Below are 12583 nucleotides of genomic sequence, written 5' to 3' on the forward strand. Positions count from 1 at the left end.
AAAAAAATCCCTAGAAATGGGGTAAATGGACAAAATCCCTTTGTGATATAAGGGCTTCAGAAATGAAGAAACCCAATGAACTTATGTGCAATTGTGCAAATAGGTAGCCCATTTCAAATTTCTCAACTTTTCAATGGACAATCAGACCAAAAAATAAGACTTTTTGGTGGACACACTAATTTAGGCCGCGGAACCTTTGGAGACGTTTCAATAGTCATATGCGGAAGTTGAGGTCCTTTTTTTTTTTGGTCTGACTTGAGGTACTTGACATTAGCGAAATTACTTATACCGCTAGTGGACATTAATTTAAAATTTTAATCGAGTCATTATTCTAAGTTCGTCACTAGAGGACCTCTCTCCCCTACTAAAACTTTCTCTTAGGCTATCTCCAACCCACCAAGCAAAAAATAGCCTTGAGACCAAATTTTAGTTCTAATTTCTTTACTATTTATCGATGTGACATCAACTGCCTCCAACCTGTCAAGGCTAAATTATAGCCCTAAAATATATTTTAAAAATTTGAATATGTTATATATATATGTGTGTGTGTGTGTGTGTGTGTGTTCTTTTTTATCAGATTCTTATTTATAGTAATTGAAATTATTTTTATAATAAAAAATATTTTTCCAGTTGTACTTTTCAAATTCCACTTGTTGCTTCACAAGCAATGTTGTAGATTTCTTATTCGATTATATATATGTGGCATATTTCATCAATATTTTTAAATTCTCGAAAATGATTTTGAGGCCATGTGTTTCGTCGTGATTTGTTTGTGAAATTTCGAAATGGATATAAAGCAATTTTTGGCTTGATCACATCTTATCAAATTTTCAGATATGATTTTGAGGCCATGTGCTTCGTCGTGATTTGTTTGTGAAATTTCGAAATGGATATAAAGCAATTTTTGGCTTAATCGCATTTTATCAAATTTTCGGATATGATTTCGAGGCCACAGGTTTCGTTGTGGTTTGTTTGTGAAATTTCAAAATTGATATAAGATTCTTATCAAATTTTTGCGGAATGGTACTTTTGCACCAGTGCTCCCTCTCTAAATTACCCTCCAAATCATATCATGGTAAGGGAGAGACTGCGGAATGGTACTTTTGCACCAGTGTCAGTCCACACATGCGGAATGGTACTTTTTGGCTTGATCAAATGTTATCAAATTTTTGGATAAGATTCTTGAATGACACTTATTCCGTCAGCATTGGATTATCAAATTTTGGAGTGGATATGATGTCTATGTGGCACTCGTTATCTTCAGCAAAAAATAACTTTATAAACTGAGTGCTTGAACTAGCATAACTCACAAAATCATCTACTTCTCTCTACTCACCTTCATCAACTTCATACTTTTTTTAAAAAAAAACACTTTTGCAATGAGTTCTAATTGGTTCAATAAGTGGCTGGAAAGATAACGCGCATAAGAAGAAGAGGATGAAGAAGATGAAGAGATGGAAATGCATGCAACACAAATTATGACAACGGCAGCTAGTTAGTTGGCTAATGAACAACTCCGTCCACAACCACAATGGGGTGGGTTGGTTCCAGGGCGCAAATACATCCCTCGGTTCAGGGAGAAAATGAAAGATTGAGAATAGAGAGAGAGAGAGAGAGATATATATATATATATATATATATGAGGAAGTAGAAGGAAGATGTGAAAAAATAAGGTTGAGGTGATATGTATTTATAGTAAAAAAAAAAAAAAAAACAACGGCTAGATGATGTCAGTTGCCATTTATAGCCGTCAGATTATAAGATGTAATAAATATGGACCATTGATTTAAAAATTATAAAATACACTCACACATGCATGCAAGTTGTATCACATGACGTGGGCCTCCCTACTTTCTAATCCAATCAGTTAGGTCTCCCAATTGAATAAAATCTTAATTTTTCTAAGGGTTATAGGCTAAATCAAGATGTATATTTAGCCCTTTTAAGTTGCACTTTGACCCTCAAAAATAGTTCTTTAACTCTTAACTATTTGAGTTGGACATGAAAATTATCAAATTTTAGCCATTTGACCCTTTAACCCTTTGGGTATGAGATAGCCTTGGCTTCTTTCAAATTCTCTACCAAAATGTGCTGCCATGCTATTTCTTTTCGAGAAAATTATACAAACAGTACCCTAACTTAGGCTCATTCTAAACTTTCGTACCCGACTATGCAAAACTATAACTTTGGTACTCGAAGTTTGAAGCCCGACCCAACATTCATATACGCCGTCCATGACAGTGTTAACTAACAATCCACATGCTAAATTTGGATGGGTATTTGGGTCATTTCGTTACCCAAACCTTATTTTGCAGAACCCTTCTTCTTCTTCCCTTATCTTTTGCAGATCCCCTTTTCTCTTTTCATTCCCTTTCTCTCTCTTCTATTCTTCTTTTTAATAGGCACCTTAGGTAATCGAAAGAAAAGACAATTAAAAGAAAGACATTTTCTCATTCATGGCTGCCCATAATTGAGTCGTTGGTACAATATAAGAGATCTCAACAATTGGGATCTGTCACAATGACAGGGACTACTGAGAAGGAGGACAAAAGCATCCCAACACTACTAGAGACAAAATGTGGCAGGTTGACTCAGTCCTAAGTCTAATCAACATCCATGCCTAGAGATCTACAGCATTTGAAAGGTACCAGGTACAAGATACTCATACGATTGGGCTTGGCCCTGTGATTAAGAAGAGGGATTGGGTATTAGCCTAACAAGTCCCGCCCCCTTGGCAAAAGGCCTGTCCTCAGGCCTTGAAATCCGGGAAATGGTTCATGATGGTCTGGGCCTCCTCCCAGGTAGCATCTTCAAGAGGCAGGTCGGCCCACTGAATCAGCCATTTGGTGACGGATTTGTTGAAACGTCGTTCCACACTCATGTCCAGCACTTTAGAAGGAATCCAAGAGAGAGCGTCGTCGTCCTCTAAGGGAGGCAGGGTGGGAGAGACCGAGATCCGATCACCAAGTTTCTTCTTCAGGAGAGATACGTGGAAAACTGGATGAATCTTGGAACTGGGAGGAAGTTTGAGGCGGTATGCCACCTTACCGACGCGAGCAATGACCTGAAAGGGGCCGTAAAATCTAGGGGCCAGCTTGTGGGAGGCACGGCGAACCAAAGATTGCTACCGGTACAGATGGAGTTTGAGGAAGACCCAGTCCCCTTCATTTAATTCCATTTCGGTACGGTTCCGATCAGCTTGCTGTTTCATGCGGTTTTGTGCCAATTCCATGTTCGACTTGAGCAAAGTGAGGAGACTGTCCCGATTCTGGAGCGTGACGTCCACGGCGTGGACGGCGGTGCTACCCGGTAAGTACTTTGTGATTGAGGGAGGTGGTGTCTCATAAAGAGCTTGGAATGGGGACATTTGGATGGTGTTGTGGTAGCTTGAATTGTACCAGAATTCCGCCTAATGAAGCAGATTAGACCAAAAGGAAGGTTTGTCAGCCACAAAGCAACGAAGGTAATGTTCAAGGGACCGGTTGAGCACCTCGGTCTGGCCATCGAATTGGGGGTGGTAAGCGCAGCTCCGACATAGTTTTGTGCCCTGCAATTTGAACAAATTCTCCCAGAATTGGCTGATGAAGATTGGGTCTCTGTCCGTGACAATGCTGCGAGGCATGCCGTGGAGGCGAAAGACTTCTTTGATGAAGAGGTCGGCTTATGGAGGCCGCGGTGTAGGGGTGGGATACCGGGATGAAGTGGCCATACTTGGAGAGGCGGTCAACCACCACAAGTATGGTAGTTTTTCCTTAGGACGGCGGTAATCCGTCAATGAAGTCCATGGACACATTAAAGAAGACATTCTCCGGTATTGGAAGGGGTTGAAGGAGTCCCGGGGGTTTGATGGTTTCGTACGACTGCCGTTGGCATTGATCACATTGGGCCACAAAGGCTTTGACATCGCGCCGCAGACCGGGCCAAGGGAAGCTTCGGGAGATGCGCACGAAGGTGCGAAGAAAACTGGAATGTCCTGCCGAAAGAGAAGAATGGAATTCGAAGAGCAGCTTGGAACGCCAATCAGATGTGGCAGGTATGAATACTCGATCCTTGTAATACAACAGGTCTTGGATTAAAGAGAAGCCTTTCTTGGTAGGGAGGCCTTGAGAAAGGGCTGCCTTGATGTCTTTAGCTTCCAGATCCATCTCGCAGGCGCGGTTGATGTGGAGAAGGCAATCGAAGACCGGAGTGGTGAAGGCTTGGATAGGGCAGACTTCATGGCAGCGCGACAAGGCGTCCGGGACGATATTAAGTTGACCCGCGCGGTATTCGATCTTATAGTTATAGCCCAACAATTTGGAAAGCCATTAATGCTGTGCCGGCGTGGTAATCCGTTGATCAAGCAAGTGTTTGAGGGTCTTGTGATCAGTGAGGATGGTGAATGGCTGACCCAAGATATAATGTTTCCATTTTTCGATCGCGAACAGGATGGCCAACATTTCTTTCTCATACACGGAAAGACCTTGGTTGCAGGGAGAGAGGGCCTTACTCAGGTAGGTTATGGGGTGGAGGTTTTGTTGGAGCACCGCGCCAATACCCGTGCCGCTGGCATCTGTTTCAATGAAGAATGGAATGGAGAAGTCCGGGAGGGCAAGCACGGGGGCTGAAGACAAGGCTTGTTTGAGCTTGTGAAAGGCCTCCTCGGCTTGGGGGTCCAATGGAAGTTGTTGGACTTCAACATGTCAGACAATGGTTGTGCAATGAGTCCATAGTGATGTAAAAACTTGCGATAGTAGCTGGTTAGGCCCAAGAAACCTCGCAAGGCCTTGGTTGATTGAGGCTTCGGCCATTCCATGATGCATTGGACCTTAGATGGGTCAACGGCAACCCCTTGGGCCGAAATGATATGACCCAAATAGGCAACACTCGGTTGAACAAAGGAGCATTTAGAGAGCTTGACTTTCAAGCTATGATCATGTAAAACTTGAAAAACCTCATGTATGTGTTTAATGTGAGAGTGTAAATCTTTGCTATAAACGAGTATATCATCGAAGAAAACAAGCACAAACTTACGTAGCATAGGTTTGAAGATGTGATTCATGAGTGCTTGGAATGTGGATGGGGCGTTAGATAGCCCAAAAGGCATCACCACGAACTCATAGTGCCCATCATGAGTGCGGAAGGCAGTCTTGTGAACATCCTCCTCAAACATCCGGATTTGATGGTAACCGGAGCGTAGATCGAGTTTTGTGAAGTGAGTGGCTCCATGGAGCTCGTCGAGGAGCTCATCCACCACGGGGATGGAGAAGCGATCTTTGATGGTTACCGCATTGAGTGAGCGGTAATCAACACAGAAATGCCTAGTTCCTTCCTTTTTGCTCACCAACAAAACGGGAGAGGAGAATGGGTTGCTGCTGGGTCTAATTATGCTTTGGTTAAGCATTTCTTGGACTTGGGCTTCGAGCTCTTCTTTTTTAGAGTGGGCATATCTGTAGGGCCTAACATTCACAGGGCCCGTGTTTGGCAATAAGGGTATTTTGTGGTCCACAAAACGTGGGGGAGGAAGCCCAGTGGGGGGTTCGAAAAGTGTGGAGAATTGGTGGAAGAGTTCGGATAATTCTGGTATGATGGTGGGGTCGGGGGTCACAGTGGGTGAGGGGAGGATTTGGGCCATGATGTTGAGATGGTCCTTGGCTAAGAGGCCCAATAGGTCAACCTCATCAAGGGTTTGATGTTTAGAGGTTAAACCTCTCAGGATATGTCGTTTGCCATGCGCGATGAACATCATGGTTTTCTCCAAGAAATGCCACCCGATATAACCCAAGGAATCTAGCCACGGTGCACCCAAGACTAAGTCACAGCCGGCCACGGGTAGGAGGAGGAATGAGTTGGTGTATTGGTAGCCCTGCATTTCGACGGTGACGTCGTGGACTAAACCCGCCGGGGATAGGCAATGGCCGGAGGCTGCCGTGAACTTTTGTGGTGGAGGAGGGAAGATGGGTAGGCCGAGCTTGACAGCCACGGCGGGGTTGAGGAAGTTGGTGGCCACTCCGCAATCTATGAAGACATCAACAGTCAAGCCCAAGATTGAACCTTTCAGTCGCATCATCTCACTGAGTTGGGAATTACTGATGGTATGGATAGGTAAGAGCGGGTCTGACTTAGCAGTCGATTCTTCCATATCGATGGTGCAGTCATGGAATTCTTGGGAATCTTCCGCAGGAGTGGTGCCCTCTAAGATTGTCATGATGGGGTTCTTGCAGATGTGGTTCTTGGAATATTGCTCAACGCAATTGAAACACAAGTTCTTAGCTCGACGTTCTCGCTGTTCAAATGGGGAGAGGATGCGAGAAGGTCGGTTGGAGGATTGAGGGGTGTTTGTGTTGGAGTGAGAGCTGGAAGCGGTTTGGGTGTGAAAAGATGAGGGAGGTGGGCCTGCAATGGTATGGGAGGTGGGGGTTGGGTTGAGTCTGGTGGTGGAAGGCCAGTTGGTGGTTCGGTGGAAGCGAGAGAAGCGTGAGTAAGGGAACTGGGTTCTAAGGCCATCACATCGTGTCTTACCTCTGGTTTAAGTCCTCCACAGAAAATGTGAAGAAGTTGAGCGTCTGATCACCCGGGAACCCGGCAAGAGAGTCTAGTGAAGCGATTGATGAAATCGTCCACTGACGAGTGTTGTTGGAGGTGAGACAGTTGGGCTGTGATGTCGGTAGTAGAGCTCGAGCCAAAGTGATGGAGCATAGCAGAGACAAATTGCTCCTATGTAATGATCGGATTCCTCTGTTCAAATGAATTCATCCAAACTGAGGCATCGGGGCCGAAATAGGACGATGCTGTAAACACCCTTTCATGGTACAGGATGCGTTGGACTCGGAGGTGGCGTTCCGCCATGGCCAACCATCCGACCACGTCCTCGCCGTTGAAGCGGGTGAGGTCCGAGCGAGGGGGTCTATAAGAGTGGAAATCTTGGTGAGGTGGTAAGGGTGGAATGTTATGGTTAGGGGGTGAGGTGAGTGGTGTTGGATGGGTTGCAGCCGATCCTTGTGATGGTTGTGGAGGGGTGGGAGCGGAGTTGGAGAGTGGTGGGGGTGGGGGTGGTGGTGGTGGTAGGTGGTGTGTAGAAACCACCGTAGAAAATATGGAGCTTGCAGTTGCCATTGAAGGACCAGAGTGAGCTGGTGCGGGGTGGAGTATGGGGAGAGATGGGTTGGACATTCCAAGTCCGAACCAAGTAGTGGTGATGGGGGATTGGACAGAGCCGAATGTGATTTGAGGGATAGTGCTTGGAGTAGCTATGTAGGAAATGGGTGGGGAAGATGGTGAAAGTGGGGACGAGGGAGCAGAGAAAGAGGGGTGGTGGAAGGCGGAGCAAGGCCTTCGCAATGGTTTGTTGAAGCTGCTGAAGTTGAGTGGTGATGGTTGTTTGGAAGGTATCCATGGAGAGGTGTAGTTCATCATTTTGGGCCTGGAGACGAGCCACCGTTTGGTGCACATCTTGAGGTGGGGTAGAGCTCTGGGAGGGAGTGGTGGGTGCAACGGAAGAAGCCGGAGTGCCAGGCAGAGGCGGTGAAGCCATGGGAAGGGTGGGTGGGAGCAAGGACGTTGATGGTGGAGCTTGGTGCAGGACGATCATGTAAGGGCTCTGATACCAGATAATAGGCACCTTAGGTAATCGAAAGAAAAGACAATTAAAAGAAAGACATTTTCATTCACGGTTGCCCATAATTGAGCCGTTGGTATAGTATAAGAGATCTCAACAATTGGGATCTGTCACAATGACAGGGACTACTGAGAAGGAGGACAAAAGCATCCCAACACTACTAGAGACAAAAGGTGGCAGGTTGACTCAGTCCTAAGTCTGATCAACATCCATGCCTGGAGATCTACAACGTTTGAAAGGTACCAGGTACGAGATACTCATACGATTGGGCCTGGGCCTGTGATTAAGAAGAGGGATTGGGTATTAGCCTAACACTTTTCCTACTGTACTTTACTCTCACGACCCAAGGCCAAGGCCAACGATGGCGTCGTTTCCATCGAGATCCTTCAATTTGTTTGATTACTTTTGGTTGATTTTATCCTTTTTAACTGGGTTTGTTCTTCACCCCTCGAATTTGGGGATTTGCATTTTGGATTGCTTCATGCTTTTCTGGGTGTTGATGAAGAATTGGAAGTGTGTGGTGTGGTCTTCTTATTCAATTATATGAGTCATGACCGATTTGAGTGTAAAGAAGAAATTGGCATGGCCGACCCATGCTTGTTTCCTCTCGTCAATCATGTCAATCAAATGGGCTCTTGTTAGAGATGTTAATTGAGCAGCAAACATGTATGAAGCTCTCATATATAACTCAGCTAGCTCTCTGTCATCCTGATCTTTTCATGAGCTTGTTACCTTCTTAAGATCTTCAATTGTCAGAGAGAGAGAGGTTGGGGAATTGGTGGTGATGATGTGAAATTAAGCTGGTGATTTGTTTATTTAATCCAACATTTTTGTTTCTTTGAGTTTATGAATCAATATTGAATTCCAAGTTTGATGCTTGCTTAGCTTTGTGTGTATTCATTTATGGAGTATGCCTCTGAGCAACGAGAAGAATAGTGAAGTAAAGAACAAAGAAGAACAGAGGAGAGAGAGAGAGAGAGTCTCTGTCCTTGAAGAAAGAAGAACAGAAGGGAGAAAGAAACAAAAAAATTGATCTCATAAATTTTTTTAATTAAGTAAAAAAAAAAGTTGGACCGAATTACCCCTAAAAATATGCCACGTGGCTGGACTCGTAACGCCGTCATGAACGCTTGTACCGTTCTTGAGTCGGGCTTCAAACTTGGAGTACCAAAGTGATAGTTTTGCATAGTTAGGTACTGATGTTAGGAGTCGGCCTTAATCCAGATACTGTTTGGATAATGTTTGTAAAATTTTCTCTTTCTTTTCTGTTGTTGAATATGTTCACACATATATTTACTCGCTGGGTACAGAAACTGATATTGATGATTGAACTACAGAGACTGGTTGGAGGGGTCAAAACTCAAAAGCATAGCCACCAATAATTGGTGGAAGCAAAATTGGTTGGTAAACTGCGACATCAAGCGTGACATAACTCACATGCGTTCACAGAATGCTACATATCACATGGCCTAAGGGACCCTCTCCACTTCTAGGAGAGGATGAGCTTTCTTTCTGAGATGCTTTTCTGACCCCCACAACTCTCTCCGTCACTACAAGGCAACAATCTACAGGAAGCTAATCTCTCAGTATGATGTGTATCAATCTGTACATATGAATGGATAAGAAAACAAAACTCTTTCTAGCCAGGATGAAATTATTGTCCCTACTGAAGAAAAATCACATTCAAACTTATTGCAATTCATGGTCACCCCTCTACTACTGTCATCCCCATTTATGACTTCAAATCGATCACAATTAGAACACGAAATGAAACAATTGATGTCATGGATTTTGCTAATACAGTACTAAATCGTAACAGAATAAGACTGTTTCTGACAAGAAGGATCTAATAATAACAGCTACCTTCAAGAAATATGAGCATGTGTTTCTCCAATATAGTAGTCTACAAGGGATCATGTGCTCCACAGAGAAACCGCATTCTTTGTTTAAACTCGTGACACTATCCCACCGGCGACGACGACTTAATTAGGGGCCTTCCATTCTAAAGACAGAAAATAACATCCTCAATTTTAACTTGCTATGTTCTTCTCCAGCACATGAAAGATTTGAGCAATGCAGGCTTTCTGTGATTGTGCCTGGAATTGCGCTCTTATAACCAAGAGATTCAATGAGATTAGATTCCTATAATGGCTCCAGGAGGGATTAAACTGTACAATTAAGGAAATACATGATGCACTGAAAATGATTTTGAAGTGATCCAAATTGTAACAGAAGTGAAAGTAGACACCAAGCAATGCTTAATCAGCTGCCAAAGTATTCGAAATGCCCAGTGAAATCCACATAACGTCTTCCCTCTCATTTATAAAGACACATTCTCAAGCTAAATCTTCTGGTGGAGGATGCTTAACTATGCATCTTCCCATTCCCAAGTGTAAGCTCCAGATCTTCCACTCCAACCTCATGTATTCTCTCACCCTCCCAAGCTTTCAGCCTGCCACTCTCAAACTCAAACTCGGAGCCTCGTGCCCTCTCCACAGGGTTCCCCCAACCAATCCCCCCATGCCCAACAACAGTCTGCTGAAGAACATTCTGCTCAGCCACCGGTTTCATAAGATTAAATGTGGGCGAAGGTGGAGCTACTGAAGGTACCCCTGTTTGGAAACTCACCCACCGACCGGAGTCCACTGTGGAAGCATCAGACTCGTCACATTCTGGAATTGTGGCAGGTGCAAGATGGTGGCGCCGAGTAGGACTTGAAGGGGCAGAGGCTGCAAAAAGGGGGTGGCGCAAGGAGTTTATGCAGCCATTAGTAAGGGATTCCCAGTCAGGTTTCCGCTTTGATCCTCTAGAGGTTGGAGAAGAAAGAGGAGGAGTGACAGGAGCACTGTTGGAAATTCTAAGAGGAGGAAGATTGGTGGGAATGGAAGCCAAGTTATGCAGGAATGGAAGAAGGTAAGAGGACGGGTTTTGATGGTAAGAGGAGGGGTTTCCATCGAAACGAGTTGGGCTGGGAAAGGAGGAGGATGATGGACTGGCATGGTAGGACGGCACAGGACTTGGGAAAGATGAGGATTGTGGGCTTGGTTGCATAGATGAACACGCACTCATATTTGTGGGAGTGCCTGCAATTTCAATTGGTGGCTTGCATCCCTGTATGCAAAGATAATCAAACAATAAGATTATGTGAATAAAGAGAGCACCCAATTGAAATCTAACTCATCAAAAGTTGTCTATCAAATGGATTTCAACACATTGATATACTTTGAGTCAATAGAGATTCACACAGATCTCATCACCAATGAGAAAACAAAAAATGCATGAACAAATCACAGCCTCTTCATCAATAACTTATCAAAACATCAAAATTGCACATATCCAACATAATCTACAGATAGAGCCCTTGTGACAGAGTTCAGATCCTGAGCAGAACCAGAACAGAGAAAAAGATATTCTATTACAGAACAGAAATCAAGTTGCTCAATCTGTTCCTACAAGATTATCTTCCAAAAGGGTAACTAGCTACTAATTAGAATGAACAAATGGATTCACAAGAAACCTAAAAACCAAAACCAAGTTCAAGTTCACAAAGATTCCCATACAGATCTGCGAAAATCAAAACCAATAAGAACGAAAGCAAAATGATGACTACCTTGCGGTAAGTAGTGCCATCTTCTTCAACGACCCAACCAGCTTCAGCACATAGAGCTTTCAAGACCTCGTTGTTGTCGCAGTGCTTGGGAAGCTTGTAGCTGCCCTGGGCTCTGAGGCCAGAGTATATCTTAGCAGCAATGGCTCTCCTCCTCCGCTCCCTCCTCTTGTTGTTCTCCCTCTCCTTCCACGTCGGTAACCTCCCCGATGACCCACCGCCGGTCATTCTAGCACCACCTCCGACCCTTCTGACCTTTCTCTCTCTAGAGTCAGTTGAGGGGAGAGAGAGAGAGAGAGAGAGAGAGAGCACTATTGTATTGTGTGCCCCTCTCTCACGAGGAAAGTGTCTTTCTTTATTCAAGACAACTGTGTGAGGAGGAGAACTGGATTCTTTTCTTTTTCTTTCCCCTTTGTTTTTTTGTTTTTTGTTTTTTTTCCTTTTTTTTTCTTTGCTCTATCCCTTCTCTGTTCACACAGAGCATGGAAATTATTGCAAATTTCTTCCCCACGAGATTTGTAGGATCAGAAATTTTATGAGAAAAGGGTGAGTAGGTATTATATGTTAATCCTCTATAATAAGGTGATTAGGGTTCTAAAGTCACAATCAGGTAGAGAAAGCTAGAAATAATAATATTTGGGACACTGACTTGTTTATCAACACCGTCAACTTTTCATTTTGAAGAATGATTACAAAAATGGTTCAAAACTCGATAGCTAAACTTTAAATTCTAAACGTTGAAAAACAATGGAGTAGCAGATAAACTCTTTTTGCTTGAAATTTTGATAGAGGTAATGAGTTGATTAGACTGTACTTATTTCAAGATTAATAACGATGTTACCCAACTTGTTGAATGAGAGGTCAAGATGTTACACATGATGAATGAGAGTGAAATGAATGTACATTTTAGATGAATAAATAAAAACCAAATGTATAGAATCATTCAAAAATGTTTTTTGTGGAAACTACAATCTTGGATGAGCTTAAAATGAAAAAAAAAAAAAAAATCAATTCAAGCAAAAAAAATGTCATGAGATCCGCACGAGTGACTTGCTATTAAAACTTACGAGTTTGAGACAAAATATAAACTCAAGCGTTATAATTTCAAATTTTTAGTTGTTGAATAACAACTCAAATTCACCACACTTGTCATTTAGTGGATCATAGCCACACTAACCCAAAGACCACTCAAATAATCAAGGAAACTGCAAAAAGATGTGGATCTATGAATAACACATATCCACTAGAGCAAACACTGTGATCCCAGTTCTAAAAGAGGCAATGATATGGCTGAGTCCATTATTGATGCAAGGTTTGAATGAGATTGGCAACCTAAAGAAATCTACAAGTAGATAAGGCTCTATTCATCTCACTAGTGT

General features: G+C 43.4%; 1 protein-coding gene across 1 annotated transcript; it reads right to left on the reverse strand.

The window, feature by feature from the left end:
• Positions 1 to 9365: 9365 nt before the first annotated feature.
• On the reverse strand, positions 9366 to 11589 carry LOC133718793 (BES1/BZR1 homolog protein 2-like). The gene is made up of 2 exons (XM_062145676.1): positions 11208 to 11589; positions 9366 to 10708 (listed from the first exon to the last, which is right to left on the reverse strand). The coding sequence occupies exons 1-2, from the start codon at positions 11430 to 11432 to the stop codon at positions 9962 to 9964; spliced, it is 972 nt and encodes a 323-aa protein (XP_062001660.1). The 5' UTR covers positions 11433 to 11589; the 3' UTR covers positions 9366 to 9961.
• Between the last annotated feature and the right edge of the window lie 994 nt (positions 11590 to 12583).

This window comes from Rosa rugosa, chromosome 1 (assembly GCF_958449725.1).
Source record: "Rosa rugosa chromosome 1, drRosRugo1.1, whole genome shotgun sequence".
NCBI classification, from domain to species: domain Eukaryota; kingdom Viridiplantae; phylum Streptophyta; class Magnoliopsida; order Rosales; family Rosaceae; genus Rosa; species Rosa rugosa.

Excerpts from the sequence above, each read along its gene's own strand:
- LOC133718793 (XM_062145676.1), bottom strand. The coding sequence starts at position 11,432 with ATGACCGGCGGTGGGTCATCGGGGAGGTTACCGACGTGGAAGGAGAGG. Across the intron at positions 10,709-11,207 it reads ATGGCACTACTTACCGCAAG|GGATGCAAGCCACCAATTGA; the intron begins GTAGTCATCATT and ends CTTTGCATACAG.